Raw genomic sequence first — 15,779 nt, 5'->3', positions numbered from 1 at the left:
GCGCCGGGTTTAAACAGTGGGGCTCGCGCGCGGCCGTTGGCTCTGAGGCGATGGCGGCCATGGCGATGGCGGCGCGCTCTGTGCAGCAGCTGCCCGCCGAGTGCGGGCGGCGCCTGGCCGGGTTCCTGCGGCAGGTGGACAGCACCGACCTGGTGTGGCTGGAGGAAATCTGCGAGGAGGCGTTCAGGATGTTTGTGAGGTAATGGCAAACACCACCCCCCCCCAACACACATACACACATCCCGGTTCCTTGCTAGGCCTCGACCGGTACCGGCTGACCCCGCGTCGCTCTCCCCTTCCCTTCCAGCGATTACAGAGAGGAGCTTGAGCTGATGCCCAAGACGCCGTCGCAGAAGAACCGGCAGCGGAGGAGGCGGCGGTCGGCGCTGCATGAGGAGGGACAGGAGACGGCCAGGAAGCGGTGAGGGGACGGCGGGAGTGGGGGCCCCGGAGCCCCCCTTGGGGGTGGGCCGCGGGGAGGGGGAGCGCAGAGGCAGCCAGGGGGGTCTGGAAAGAGGGGGAACGCGTAGGAGGTTGAACAGACCCCCTGCCGAGGGCTCGTGGAGACAATCCCCTACCCGAAGCGTGTTCCACGGGCCCCCCTACCTTCTTCACCCCGGGGGGGTTCCCCTTCTTTATCCTAAGAGGGTCCCCCCTTATTCGGCCCACGAGTCCCCCCGGTGTTAAATATCCGGTCAGACCCTGTATCCAGGGTGTTGGCAGCCTTAAGGTCCAAAAGCACTAGAAAACGTTCATTGTCGTGAAAAGTGCTGTTATTTGTCACCTAGTTCTGTTTTGTGTTCCCGGGTCTCTGTCTCCCATTATCTTTTCGACTTCAAAGTAATTACATCCCTTAATTACTGCCTGCTTTAGCTGCTTTGTGTAGCTCTGTGTATCCTGGGCCCATCCCAGGTGTTTTGGCTCTAATCCCACGTGTGTGTGGTAAGGGCTTCGGGCTGTTCCTGGCTCCCATTCCCATCTAATGCACTGTTCCCATGGCCAGGTTGTCCAGGAGGAGGAAGAGCAGCCTCAAACCATTGCCTTCTGTGCGATGTTCTCAGCGACTCCAGGACAAACAAAACCTGGAGCTCAGCAGAGCCGAGGCCAAAGGAAACTCTCCCCCTCAGCGTGTGACACGATCCCAGGCCACAGCCTCTCTCAGGAGCTCCAAGGTGGTCTCTGAGACGCCTCCTGCCCTGCAGGCAGTGGGGAAGGACCCCTGGGTGGTAGCTGATCAGACTGGCACTGCGGTGCCCCTCCAGAGGAGCACAGCCAAGCCGGCAGAGCTGCTCCCCACGAGCTCAGGGGATGGCTCTCCCGAGGAACGTGGCATTCCCAAATCCCTGCCGGTGCCCACAGCCCCTGAGCTGGTGGTTCCCTCTACTCCCGAGGCCAGTGAGGCTGTGTCTGAGCTGCAGGTAAAGGCAGCCAATGTCACCATCAACCTTAGCCCAAGGGTTGGGCTGGAGGAGGGGAATGGCCCCACTTGGGAACACGACCAGGCTGAGGAGCCCTCCCAGCCCCTGAGGGACAACCCGGGGACTCCAACGGGCTCCCGGAGGAGCCGCCGCTCCGTGCGCCGGAGCCTGATGGGTAAAACCTCCCTGAGCTGCAGAACCTCCCTGGCAGAGAAGTATTCCCTGGCCAGCAAGAGGGAGAGTATGGTCCGGAAATCCATCACCAGGGCAGCAAGCAAGAGGAAGATGGCTCTGCAGGGATCCATGTCCTCCAGCTCTGTGGAGGGTGAGTTTGGGTGCTACCAGGGGGTTTGCATCTCTCCTGCTCTTTGTCTTTACTGCTGAGGAAACCAATGTGCCAGGGCTAGTTATTCCATGTGGGGGTAGTAGCTGAGCTCCCTGGGCTAGATAAGCTGCAATCCCTCGTGGAAGTTCTCCCTGGCTTTCTGGAGCCTCCCGTGAGCACCTGAACTCAGGTAACTGTGAATTAAGCCTTGTAAATCACCTGGGAGAACAGCCTCAATGTCTCTGTTTCAATTTAACTTTAACCGTTACTTATTTGCTGGGAGAAGCTGTTAACCCTGGAATCCCAGGGTGGTTTGGGTTGGAAGGACCTTAAAGCCTATCTAGTTCCAACTCCTGCCATGGGCAGGGACATCTTCTGCTGGACTAGGTTGCTCCAAGCCCTGTCCAGCCTTGCCTTGGACACTTCCAGGGATGGGGCAGCCACAGCTTCTCTGGGCAGAGGGGATGATGGGCTCTCCCAAAGCCCTGCCTATTTCCTGGAAAGTGAAATTCTCACAAATTCCCTGGTCCTTCACCTCTTCCCAGGATCTGGCTGCTGGTTCTAGAGCTTCTTTGAGAAGAGGAATTTGAGGCTGAACTGTATAGATTAAAAGCCTCCCACGTTTCTACAGTTGGTGATAAATGCAGGTTTGGGGAAGGACTGGCTGATTTAAACGTTCTTCCGTGCCACAGAATGGAAGCGTTGGAGTTAGTGCAGGAGGGTAAATGGATGGATGTCATCTCTCCTTTGTATTAAACAAGCTGGAGAGGGGCTCTTCATCAAGAACTGGGGTGACAGGACAAGGGGAAATAGGTTCAAGCTGAAAGAGGGGAAATCAAGGTGGGATATATGGAGGAAATTCTTCCCTGGCACAGGTTGCCCAGAGAAGCTGTGGCTGCCCCATCCCTGGAAGTGTCCAAGGCCAGGTTGGACTGGGCTTGGAGGAACCTGAGCTAGTGGAAGGTGTCCCTGCCCGTGGCTGAGTGGTGGGACTGGATGATCCTTAAGGTCCCTTCCCACCCAAACCACACTAGGGTTGTGTGATTCTGTGATTATTCGTGGCAGGTTCTGGCTGTGCCAGAGCTTCCGAGCTCGCTGTGGCAGAGCCAGCTGGAACGCTGGCTTGGGAAGCAGCACTCCCCCTGTAAATAACTCTGGCTCTAACTGCTGTTAATGTCCAGGCATGACCCTGCAGACGAGCCCGAGGCCAAGCCCAGCCCCCTTAATTCCAGCTCATGGAATATTTCTCTGAACTCATCTATAATTGAAAATGCTGCTTTCCTGCACTGGAATTGCCAGCAGCGTTCCTGCAGTGCCACCTGGGTGTGCTCCGGTGCCCTCCCCTGCCCCAGGGCAGGTCAAACCCCTCTGCAGTGCCTGGAGCAACCCTCATCCCACCAGGTCCTTGGCCTGCACCCAAAACTCACAGCTCAGGTGTGCTTTTTTCCTTCCCCACAGTCTCCAGCTCTACAGATATTCCAGAGGAGGAAGAAACTGTTGTCAAAGCTGGGTGAGAATGCTTTTGGTTATTTATTTATCCTTACTATCCTGCTTGCAGGATTTTTCCCCTGCCACTCCTGGTGTAAAATCCAAGTGGCTTTCCAGTTTCCTTAGTGTTACTAAACACAGCATCTTTTGTCCTTGCTTTTCATCTAGGCCTCCTCCTGGACCCTGCACCCCCTCCAAGGTAAGATCTGTGCAGGGATTTAAAAGCATTTGTGTCTGTGTGGATTTGGGAGCAAAATGTGGCTTTTCCTTCTTAACCTCTTGCTAGAGATCATTGTGTGAAAATTCAGTCCCAAATCTCTTGAGATAAAAAAAAAACCTTCTTATAGTTCAGGGAAGTTCAGCTCAGCTGGTGTCATGGTTTGCACACTGCTGTTATTTTCTGTATTTTTAAAGCTCCTTTTGACCTTTTAGTCAGTCCTGCAGGTAATTCATTGCTTCTTAGTTCAGACAGCCACAGAAATCTGTGAATATTATTCAGGTCAAAACCTTTCCCTCCACAATCCTCACTGATGAGGATGATGGTGGTGTCTTGTCCAGAGTAAATGTCAATGCATGCCTTGACTCTGTCAGGTCCTTCTCAGCCCAGGTTCATCAGATCTGTGTCCTCTCTTGGGCTACAGGGTGTTAGCCTGGGCCTGCCCTTGGAAGGAAGCCCCACAGAAGCATATGGGGAGGATAAAATCTCCATAAATCTTTTTTTCTTCTCTTCCCAACCTGCTGCTGGCTGGCCAGCATGGGCTGGGGGAGGTAATGCTCGTGCTGCTGGCAGAGAGCAATTCTAGAAGCCACAGCCCATTATCCCAGCAGAGCCTGCTCCGGTGTAAGTGCAGAGACGGAGACCAGCGATGGGTATCCCACAGCAAACAGATAAATCATGGAAATGAGCCATTTGCCTGCTGTCTCTGGGCTCCACATTCATCACTGCTCAGGGAAATGGGCATGCTGGCTCTGGCCAGAGTTCCAGTAGCGCAGATTTACAGCTTGGAAGGCTTTTGTCCTTAATAGTTGATGGGTTTGTTGGGTTTAAGCAGCAGAGATGCTCTGTTAATGTCCGTGCTTCTCCTGATGATGCAGCATCCGGGACTTTGCCAAGAGGTGGTTTGGTGTTCCCTGGTAATGCTGCTGAGCATGTCCTTGTCAGAATCACCCCACGATCTGAACCAGGAACGGGCCATCTCCATGTGGAATTGTCCTGAAACCCCTTTGCTTTTCCCACAGGATTCCCAAAGCCCACAGATGTCCCTTTCCTTCCACACCATCAGCAAACAGGGGCAGCCACAGGAGCCAAGCAACAGTGGTAATTCCAGAGGGGTTTGGGGCAGGACTTGGGGGAAGTTACTGCTTTGGGAAGCTGGAAGTCTTGCTGGTTAATTTGAGAGCTCAGTTTGAAAGACTAATTAATGTTTGATGAGGGAGGATTTGCTTCAGACAATTAGCAGTGAGGAAACTCTTTGCTGGCGTTATTTCCACCGTGGAAAGCACATGGAGATGGGCGTAATGAGGGTTGTGGGAGGCCCAGTTGAGCCCCATTGCTGAAGCTGTGCAGAACACAGCAGTGCTGGTGTGAGCTGCAGGGCAGGGACAGCTTTGGGCAGCTCTGCTTTCTCTGGAGTTTCTGGGTGGGAATGGTGCTGTATGAGCCAGGTCCTGCTGTGCCCAGCTCATGGCAGGTGGTTGTGCTGTTCAGCGAGCTGTTACATCCATTCCCTGCCGTCAAACCTGGGCTGGAGGGGAATTTTACCTGCTAGAACTCACTGTGTAACTGTTCTCTTTCAGAAAACAAGTTGAACAAGAGTGGGGAGACCCTGGATCCACCTCAGAGTGCAAGGTATATCCATAGGATCGCTGGTTGGAAGTGCCTCAGGGGACTGTGGACCAGTTCAGAGCTGGTTAAATGCTGGAACGTTGTTCACTGGCCTCAGTGTTTGTGACAATGAAACTTCTGCAAATAAGTTCTTCCTGCCTCTATGATTCTGTGATTTAATTTCTCTCTCCTGTTGCATTAGGAATTTTTTATTGGCTAACTGCCTGTGCGTGCACAGTCTTAGAAGGGACCTTAAAGCCCCTCCAGTCCCACCCCCTGCCATGGGCAGGGACACCTTCCACCAGCCCAGGTTGCTCCAAGCCCTGGCCTTGGACACTTCCAGGGATCCAGGGGCAGCCACAGCTTCTCTGGGCAACCTGTGCCAGGACCTCACCACAGTGGAATCTCTTTTAAGCTGGGATAGTTTATGGCTCTTTCCAGCCCTGACTTTGAGACATCAGAAGGACTTTCCAGGTGTGATGGGCTGTGCTGTCTCACAGGAGGAAGCCGAGCTACAAGAGAGCCGTGGACGAGCGCTACGACCAGCAGCAGGCAGAGGAAGGAGGGCTGTCTCCTCCCAGGAAGAAGACCCCATCCCCAGTCTTCCCAGCCAGCAAGGTAAGACCCTTGTTACCCTGGAGTACCTCCCCAAGACCCTTAGTTACTGGCTCCTGCTCAGGCTTTGGTGTTCCTCCCGCAGGTCGTGCGCCCCTTCAAGACGTTCCTTCACACTGTACAGAAGAACCAGCTCCTGATGACACCGAGCTCCGTGGGGAGGAACGGAGTCATAAAATCCTTCATCAGATACAACACCCCTCTCCAGGCTGACTCTAAGGTAAGAGGAAACCCTGCTCTAAGCCAGTACACGATGGTTTGATTAATGCCTAACCTAAAGCACAGACACGAAGGAAACTTTGCAACCCGTTTGGAACTAAGAAGTAACCTGAAGCTGTCTGTTTACACTTAAATAAGATCTGGGCTAGTCAGCTTCCTAAAGTTCGGACTATAAGCTTTATTCCTGCAGCATTCCCTTGTGGTAATGCCAAGTGACAGTCAGGGATGAAAACTGGGAACCAAAAATCAAGGGGATTGTGAACGCTGAGGTGTGAAACCTGCACATCCCAGGTCTCCTTGCTAGGACTTGTCTCATGAGAGAGACTGAGCAAATGCCTCTTAAACCCAAACTTCTGAGATCCTCCCAACCTTTGAAGCAGGAGGAAACACAAGGCTGTCCTGGGTGTGGGAGCAGTCAGACAATGTGACTTACTAATATAATAAATAAATAAATAAATGACACTGATTCAGCTAGCTTTTTGGGAATTCACAGCCAAATCCGTTTATTCAAATCAAACAACACTTTATATACCTGAGTTCAAAGTGACACATGACTCCCTTGACCAATCACCATGGGGTATCTCACTGCCCATGTGTGTGGGAGTACTTGGGAACTACATCTCCCAGGCTCCTGTCCTGAAACCCGACTCCTACATCTCCCCTCTTCTTTGTTATTATGAGGAAATGCAGAATATTGTATATAACAGTACATTTTAAACTTTGTAAACTCACTACTGTGTCACCTTGGTCTCTCAACAAACTTACTTATTTGAACCTTTACCTGTAATCTTTGAGACTTGCTTGACAGAAATTCGTACTTTCACTTCTTAAGGGTTTGTGTGTACTTGGGATAAACAACAACTTAATTAACCTGAGGGTTTTCTGCATAACCGGGTAAAACATCGACTCTCACTTCTCCAGGGGCCTGCATGCAATTGGTAACCAGGAGAAATTCAACTCCATTTCTAGAAAAGGGCCCTTGGAGAACAAGTGTTATGATGCAAGTGTAATTTGTTCAAGGCCCGTGAAGCACTCTCCATTGACACACATACATGTTCACACAGCTTCTCTCGTTCATACAGAAGTGGCCACTTCATTCATACTCACCCATTCACACTTAGAATTGTTTTTATTATGTCCCTACACATTTTAGATTTATAAGTGGTTATTGGTTGCATGTTTTTCAATCTGTCACTCCTGGTAGTCGTATCTGGCAACCGTACTTGTTTTGAAAATTTGAAAATGAGTTAATATGAAGAATATAAGGCTTAACAAACCTATATCATGTCTTACCTGATGTCTTCCCTCCTCCGTTTTTGTTTTTTTTTTGTTATAGAAAACCAAAAGTCAATACATTCAAAGATACATACACAAGTTACTATCACAATACGTTAACACAACTTAAAATTCAGCACCTCCTGTAAACAATTAGACTAAGTTATCATCATAATAACACAGTATTATCATTATAATATCTTAACACAGCTCGGAACTTAGCATCCTTTGCAAGCAACCAGTTTAAGTCGTCCGTGGTTTCTGGGATGCAGTTAATTTTCAGCTTTTGTCCATCCATTTCTGTTAGCTGCTTTTTGCTTTTAGTAACAAAGTTAATAGACACGTTAATAACAATTTAAACAGTCTCAGGTGGCTGGTGTGGAATAAACAGATGCAGAGGTTAGGCAAACACGCAGTTTCTCTGTAGTTTTTTGAAGTAAAGCAGTAAGTCATTTTATGGCTTTCAGTGTCTTTTTTACTTCAAAATTGAATGCTGAAATGTGGTCCTTTAGCTGGAGCTTGAAGTAAAAGCAAAAAGTCATTTTATGCTTTTATTGTCTTTTTACCTCAAGGTTGAAGGCTGTGTGTAACTCCACGTGTTGCATGTTTTAATGCTGTGAGGGCAGAAGGAATCAAACATTTATCATTCTCAATCTTCACATGAAATCCTACATAAGTCTTTATATAAATTATCACAGAATCTTTTTACTTGCTGAAACAATTAGAAAACAGAGTATAAACATTTTGACCATTATCCTAATAACAAAATCGAACTCTTTATCACGTTTGCACTTGCAAACACAAAGGCAAGCATTCAGTGGTTCCCATCATTTGTGGATATCACAGGAATCAGGAAAGTTTTCTTCGTTCTCACTGAAAGCAGTTCCTTTGTCTTGTTTGCTCTGGTGGTTGTCTAGTGTTCTGCTTTTGTGGAGACAAACTCAAAAGGCAATTTTGAAGGTTTTAGACAACAAAGAAAATTTTCCTTCCCCCCTCTCCTCAGACAGGGGCAAAACACCAAGAAAATTCACCTTCTGTGGCAATAATGTAAATACATTAATTAACAAGACAGGGAGATGCTTAAGAACCTTTTAAATATGTTATTTTAACTAAATTGTCACAACAACCGCTTCTATTTAGGTGCACTTTAGAGCTTAACAACTTTAAGTACCTTAACAAGCTTAACAATTTAAGCAGAGTCACTGGAGAACTACTGAAACTTAGAAACAAAACCTTAAAGTTTTCAGTGTTCTTACCAAAGGTTTTGAGATAACAAAATACCTGTTAACTTAGCTTGTGTATATCTCAGGGGAGCTCACAGCATGGTGCAGCCCGGCTCCCCCTGGGCTGCAGCACCACCACTTCCCCGGCTGCCCAGGCAGGAGCAGTTTGGGAGGGTGGGATTTGAGAGCTGGTTCTAGACAAGGGTGTAGCTTCCTGGATGCACCCAGAGCTGTGGTGGAAGCAGAGGGTGCTCTACTGGTACCCAGTAACTCACTGGGGCTGGTTTCCCCTTGCAGGAGAGCTGGGAGGAAGGGAGAAGAGGGCAGGATGCAGGAATTGCTGTTCCTGCATTGAGCAGCCTGATAGCAGAGCTTCCTAGAGCGTTCAGGCTGTGCTGCTCAGAGCCTGGCTCTGCTCCAGGGGGTCAGGGAAGGCTGTTGGGAAGCGGCTCAGGGTTCCAGCCTCAGTCTCTCTGGGCTCCTGCTGATGTTGGTGTCAGTACTACAAAGGAGTTAATACGATGAGAAAAGAGTCTTGTGGCTGGGGAGTGCTTCCTCTGCTGCTGTCAGTTCGTGGAATGTTATGTTTTAGGTTTCATTCCAGCACAGGCAGCTTCCCCTCGGGACTTTTTCTGTGTGGGAGCTAAACATAACTAAATAGCAACAGAGCAATAAGACATGATTGTTAGTTTTATATTAACCAGTTTGGCTGCTGATAGCACCAAGCTTTTACAACACAGAGCCCGGCATAAGGGAATCCCTTGGATATTCCCAGTGTTGATCCATGGGTTGGTGCTGAGACCAGGCCTGCTTTGGCATGGAGTGAGCTGATGTTAGTCCATTTGCTGGGGCTGTAGTGGTGGCTGGATCTCACTGCCCTGGCTGACAGTGTGTCTAGGCTGGGTCAGGAAAACGAGGAGAAAAGCTCCCATTTCTGGTTGGCTCCCATTTCTGGCAGGCTGGGAGCTCTCAGAGTGGTGGTGGTTCACCACCAGATAGAGCTTTGTGGGAGGCAAAGGCGCCAGCAGGAGGCTGAGGTGTTTCCTGGAGCACCATCTGTCCCTGTGCTCGCCGCAGGAAGCGGGACCAGTGCCAGGCATTGGCGCTGCTTTGTGGGTCCTTTGCACCAAGAGAAAGCACGGGGCTGGCTGCCTGCAATCCCTGGGGATGCTGCCTGGGCTCCCAGGGATGATGCTTCTGTTTCAGTGTCCCAGCTTCTGCCCCTGCTCCCCAACATTCACACCACTGCCTTGTTTTCCTTGCACATATCCATTCGCGACCGGATCACTGCCTGAGCTCTGCTCCAGGGCTGTCACTACCCCGTGTTCCTGCCTGCAGCTCCTTGCTGTCACCTCTGGGCCCTACCCCTGAGCGAGTGAGGTGGGAAGGAGCTCCTTGGCAGGTAGGTACAATCACATTTCAATTCCCCTCAGGAAAAGGAGAGGCAGAAGCTGGAGGCTCTGCAGAAGAAGCAAGAAGCTGAGCAGCTGAGGAGGCAAAGACTGGAGGAAGAGAAGAAACGGCGACTAGAGGAAGCAAAGCTGTGAGTAGACATGGTCATGCTGCTGTAGGTACCTGTGTCCAGGTGTTTTACCTTGCAGAGCCCATGCAAACAGCAGAAATTCCTGTGGGCACGGGCAGTGTGTTCTCAGAATTCTCTAGAATGCTGATTCAAAACATAAATCGTCCTTGCCAGCTGCTGCTGCTGCGGCTTCTTTTCTGGAGTCCTCCCTCTCTGACAGAGCTTAAACATGGCTGGTGCTCAAATTACTGTGGAGTTTGGGCCGCCGAGTTTCCTGCCGTGTGCTTTGGCCTTGTGCTGAGCTGTGAGGAGCTCAGCAGCACGGTGAGCTGGGCTGTGTCCTTAGGAAGCGGGAGGAGCGCCTGCGCAAGGTGCTGCAGGCCCGGGAGCGGGCGGAGGAGATGGAGAAGGCAAGGAAGAGGAAGATCGAGCAGAAGATAGCGCTGTTTGACGAGAAGACCGAGAAGGTACGGCCCACACAGAGCTCCTTGAGGTAGCTGGTGCCACCCAGTGTGCCTCTTTCAAAAAGGGCAGGCTGCTTGGATTCTAGAGGTTGAATGAGAGAACAGTTGGATAAAGAACTTTCCAGAGCTTTGGTGATCCTGAGGGGACTGCCTTTCTCTGGCTACAGCAAATGGCAGCTGAACCCCTGTTTTTCCAGAATGATGAATCTAAATGGGCTTTATTAGTGCTCTGGTAGATGGGAGAAGGAAGGATGTGCAGTGGATAAAGGCAGCCTAATGGCCTCGAGGCTTTGTCTGCTGCTTCTCCCAGCTGAGTAATAACTGGAGGGGGGAAAGCAAACATCCTTCCTCCGGAGCCTTCCTCGGATCCCAGACTTCCAGGCAATTTGTGCACTGGCCACAGTGGTCATTTGTCTGCTTTAATTATCCCCAGTTGCCTCTCTGATTGCATGGCTCTGAGGATACATTCCAATGACTTTGTGGGACTGGATGTGTAAATACCAAGGTGGGATCAGCTCTTCCCCAGGGCATGTAAAACAAGGTTGTTGCCCTAAATGTGACCTTTTAAAAACAGAGCACAGGCCCCTTTGGCTCCTGGGTGCAAAGGAGGGGAGGGTTTGCTGGTGAGAGGGTTGGAGCTCTGAGTCTGTGAGATGTCCTGCAGTGCTGTCCCACCTGAGATCCGGGTCTGTGTGTGCTCCAGGTGAGGGAAGAAAGGCTGGCAGAGGAGAAGATCAAGAAGAGAGCGGCTGCCAGGAAGATGGAGGAAGCAGAGGCCCGGCGCAGACAAGAGGAGGAGGCCAGGAGACAAAAAGCTCTGCAGCAGGTGTGTGGGGCCTGTCCTGTCCCACAGGCAGAACTGGAGAGGGGGATCCACCTGCCTTGGATCCACCTGCCTTGGGCACTGGGAATTCACCCCTGAGGTGTTTCCCTGCTGTGTAATGATGGGGATTTGGGCCAAATGAGGGGTTCCTGGTGCTGTCTCCTGGAGCCTGCTCCTGTCAGGTGAGTAATGCCTGCCTGGGCTTACAGGAGGAGGAGGAGGAGCGGCGGCACAGGGAGCTGCTGCAGAAGAGGAGGGAAGAGGAGCAGGAGCGTGCCCGGAAGATAGCTGAGCAGAGGCAGGCTGAGCAGGAGCGGGAGAGACAGCTGGCTGCAGACAGAGAACTGGAGAGGAAGAGGGAGCAGGAGCGGATCCAGGCAGAAAAGTAAGGCAAAATCCCCATTTATATATCAAACTCTATGCTGGGGTTGAAACACAGCTGGAACAGAGGGCAGGAGTGGAAGGCTGGAGCAGCGAAGAACCACTTTGAGGTGACAGCACAACTCCGAACTGTCATCAGTGCTGAGCTGCCAAGGAGGAATTCTGGGCTCAGGGATATGGGGACTGTGGTGGGGGGTGTCTGAAAAGCTGTGAGGGTGGGGGGGGGTTGCTTCAGGCAGCCGGGGGGGACCCTGGTGTTGTTCTGGGAGTTGAGGGCCTGTGCTGTGGTTCTCAGGCTCCGGGAGCAGCAGGAGAGGGCTGCCCGACTGCAGAAGGAAGTGCAGGCTGCTAAGGAGCGGCTCCGCAAGGAGATGGAGAAGAAAGAGGTAAGTGCTCGGTTTTGAGAGGGGGAGAGCCACATGACTGACCTCAGCAGGCCTGCTCAACTGGGACGCTGAGGAGCCGCTTGTGGCACTTCTGAGCTGGAAGTTTGACCTGTTTGGGATGGTTATGGTGCAGTGGGGGGACTTAGCCTCTAAAAATATTGTTTGCTAGCCTAGAAAGAGACCAAGATCAGTAGTACAGACTTCTGCAGATGGTCAACTGGTTTCTGGCTTTTATAGCCTGAAGTCAGCAGCAAGCTTTTCAAGGTGGGGGGCCCTGGCTTTATCAGGGAAAGGCAGCTGATGCTCTGACACGGGTGTCCGTGGGTTTGTACCCCTCTGAGGGAAGTGCACCTTGTCCCAAGTGCTCCTCAGCTGCATGAGCTGCAGTTGGGTGCTTAGTTATTTTGCCTGTCACAAAGATGGATGCCTGGGTTGGCAGTGTAATCCCTAAGGGTAATTCCATGGGTGTCACTTGGCAGCGGGAGCAGCAGATGCTGGCGGAGAGGAAGAGGCAGGAGGAAGAGCAGAAGAAATTGTCAGAGGAACAAAAGGCCAAAGACAGTGCCCGGGCACCACTCCTGGAGAATAAGGAGGTAACTTGGGGGTGTGTCCTTAGAGGTGACAGCAGAGAACTTCAGTCCCAGCACTGACCTGCTCCTGCCTTGGGCAGTTCCACCCTCTGCTTTTATCTGCCTTCCCAATAACACAGGAATTCTGTAAATCCTGTGAATATTTCAATGACATATTGAAATATTGACTCTGTGAATATTTCAATGACAGAGAGAAGAGAAGCAGGAGGGATTGGCCAGGGTTTCTGGCTCTGGGATAAGGCAAGCAGCTTACTGGAGCCGTCTGGACTCCTGTTAAATACAGGAAGGACCGCAGGAGCAGAAAAGATGCTGGAAGTGTTTTATTTAGGGTCAATTTTGGGAACCGCCACAAGGTGGCAGCAGAGCCTGCGGAACGGTGTTGGTTTGGCAGGGGAGGAACCTGCGGGTGCACCTCCCTGTCCTCAACACTGACAACACACACGTGGCTCTCCGACTGCTTGCAAAACTGAAAATGTCCGGTTGAAAAAACCTGAAACCAGCAGCTGTAGGTTTTCTTCCCCCCCCCTTGCACTTCCCGGCACTGCTGCTCCCATCAGCACGAACTCGGCTTGGCTGACCTGGTGGTCAGGTTCTCTGCACATCATTTGTCAGTTTTATATCATTAATCAAGCCCAGAAGACAGGTTGCAGAGTGTTTAGTGCACGTGACTGCTCCAGTGACATAAAACTTCCATTTAACCTTTGCTTGACCCGAGTGGAGCTGCTGCTCTATTAGGTCTGTTAGATCCATCTCTTGCTGTGTGCTCTTGCCAATAATCAGCCTAATTAAACAGGAGAAGGCCATGCACAGCTATAATTGGGTCATAACTTGGGTAAAGCTCTTAGGTGCAAACTGAAGAGCTGCCAGACTCGGGGTTTGCCATGAGGTGACAGAGCAGGAGATTGGGGACAAGCCAGTCCCAACATATCTCAGAGCAGGGCAGTGCCGCTGCATCCAACACCTGTGGCATGTGTTTGCCTTCTAGAATTCCCCTGCCTGCACTTCATACCAGATGACTCCACAGAGCAGGAAAGAACCCAAGCCCGCCATCACAAGCTCAAACGATTACGGGATGGACCTGAACAGCGACGACTCGACGGACGATGAGAGCGAGCCCCGCAAGCCCGTCCCTGCCTGGGCCACGGGTACGTGTGGGGGGATGTCTGTCTGGAAACCCCAACACCCTCGTGGCAGGCCTGCCTCAGCAGGCTGTGGAGCCTGGTGTTGGGTTTTGCTCAGCTCCTCCTACCTGGGTTAGTTACAAGTACCCCAGCATGAAGCGAGTACTTCCATGTCCAAGGCTGTGTTGGGTGGGGCTCGGAGCAACCTGGTTTAGTGGAAGGTGTCCCTGCCCATGGCAAGGGATTGGAACTGGATGAGTTTTAAAGTCTGTTCCAACCCTAACCATTCCACGTTTCTATGTGGAATGCAGAGACAGGGGCTCCTCCAGCTCTTGGGGATCTTGTCACAACTTATTGGGTGACAAATACTCTGATAAGATGCCTTGGAGCAGTGAGAGACAAGCCAAGAGGGGACACACCACGGGCAGCAGCCCACACGGCAATCCCAATTAACAACATTAACGCAAACCCCACCTGTTCCTGCAGGGAATCAGCTCAGCCAGGCTGTGATCCGGCAGTACTACAACCCCCCTGACGTGGATGCGCTGTTTGGGGCCATCCCCAGCCCCAAGCTGGAGGACATCTTCTACAAGAGCAAGCCCCGCTACTTCAAGCGCACCAGCTCGGCCGTGTGGCACTCGCCGCCCACCGCGGGGGCCAAGCCGGGCCTGGGGCTGCCCTGCGGCCTCAAGAAGCCCTGAGGTGAGCTCAGGTGTGCAGCAGGTAGGATTTCCTGTCTCCAGGTGAGGAAGGAGTCACTGTTCACTTGAAATATTTAGGTTTTAGCGTGTAATAAATGGCAGCTCTTCCCGGGTTCCTGCGCCTCGGTTGGCGTGGCTAGTTTCTGTCAGGCCAAGCTACAAAGTGCTGCCTAGGGAATTGCCTCTCTCTTACTCTCAGCTTGGAGCTGGCACGGACTCGGACCTTTAGTGGGTGATGGACATCACCTGAAGCTGTGGGATCCCCCCTCTCAGTGGAGCAGGCCTGGCAGTACCTGCCAGCAGTTGTACTTCCGTGCTGGCCTCGAGGCCAGTGACAATCAGGGACCATTGCACACACCTGGGCACATCTGGCCTGCTCCACTGCTCTTCTCAGGAAGGTGTTCCCAGGTGTTGCTCTTCATCTCCTGCAATCCCAAAAGGATTCGTTACTCCCTTTCCCACCTGTGTGGTCATGTCCATCAGCCAGGCCGAGGCTGACACTGGCACAGCTCGAGCTGGAACACACTGAGGGTCTCACCTTCCTTCAGCTGCAGAGAGACATGACTCCAGATGTGACTGTGTCTCCAAGGACCCCTAAGTGCTCTGGGCCTTGTTAGGAGAAACTGTGCAAAGGTTCTGGCAGTTTTGTTTCTCATTGAAATTCCACCTCTGTGGCCAGATGGGATTGAGAGGATGTTTAACCCTAATCCCTTGGCTGTGGTTCAGTATCAGCTGGTTGTGTCTCTTGGCCTGTTTAGCACTTCCTGTTCAGTCAGTCACTGTAAAACGGACTCTGGCCAACCCAAACCAAAATTCCAGCTCAGCATTCCCATTCCCTGTAAAACCCACGCAAGGACTGTGCCCTGTGTGAGGGGCCCTCAGCCTGTCCACGTGCCCATCTGTGTGTCTGTATCCAATGCTCTGTTCGCCAGCAAATGTGCTCAAAAGTATGGGGGGTTTTATATGTAAATATGTTGGTGTCTGTGCTTCTGGGGCTGCCTTGTAAATCCAGGTCTGGCTATCGGTGTCTGTATCCATGAGGTGCTTTTGTGCTTCCATGGCTGCTCTGTGGATCCAGGTCTGTATCTGCGTGACCACAATTTCTTGTCCAAAAGCTGCTGACCTGGCCAAATGCTGTTGGATAAAGTGACTTCAGTCTCCAGCTCTGGGCTCCTCGCAGCTTTTTGTGAGAAATGGAGGGTTTGAGGACTGTCTCTTTGGGTTGCTTTGTGCTGGTTCCTTGAGGCAGGAAATGTCCTGTTAGGGAAGAACTTCCCAACTCTGGTGGAAAATCTGTGTCCCTGGGTGTTCCCCAGCACTTCGTAGCAACCACAGAGGGTTTTGGTCCCTGAGTTTTAAGGTTTGGGGCCTTCATGGCTGTGGGTCCCTTGGGGACATCACTG

The 15,779-nt window shown here is 51.6% G+C and overlaps 1 protein-coding gene across 2 annotated transcripts; it reads left to right on the top strand.

Annotated features, from left to right (window-relative positions):
- The first annotated feature begins 20 nt into the window (after positions 1-20).
- Positions 21-15,765, top strand: INCENP (inner centromere protein). Of its 2 annotated transcripts, none has more exons than XM_017838268.1 (17): positions 21-199; positions 308-421; positions 1,004-1,743; positions 3,202-3,253; positions 3,400-3,430; positions 4,471-4,546; positions 5,029-5,080; positions 5,557-5,674; positions 5,757-5,891; positions 9,822-9,931; positions 10,257-10,377; positions 11,078-11,200; positions 11,407-11,582; positions 11,874-11,964; positions 12,444-12,557; positions 13,540-13,699; positions 14,162-15,765. In XM_017838268.1, exons 1-17 carry the CDS (start codon positions 51-53, stop codon positions 14,374-14,376), a joined length of 2,577 nt encoding a protein of 858 aa, XP_017693757.1. In that variant the 5' UTR covers positions 21-50; the 3' UTR covers positions 14,377-15,765. The 2 variants fall into 2 exon arrangements, with proteins under 2 accessions (XP_017693757.1, XP_017693756.1); XM_017838267.1 differs by having other exon boundaries at positions 4,471-4,549.
- The last annotated feature ends 14 nt before the right edge of the window (positions 15,766-15,779 follow it).

This window comes from Lepidothrix coronata, unplaced genomic scaffold (genome assembly GCF_001604755.1).
Source record: "Lepidothrix coronata isolate B3197 unplaced genomic scaffold, Lepidothrix_coronata-1.0 Scaffold329, whole genome shotgun sequence".
Lineage (NCBI taxonomy): Eukaryota > Metazoa > Chordata > Aves > Passeriformes > Pipridae > Lepidothrix > Lepidothrix coronata.
Note: the sequence above shows the minus strand (reverse complement) of the source record. Positions and strands in the feature narration are given on the sequence as shown.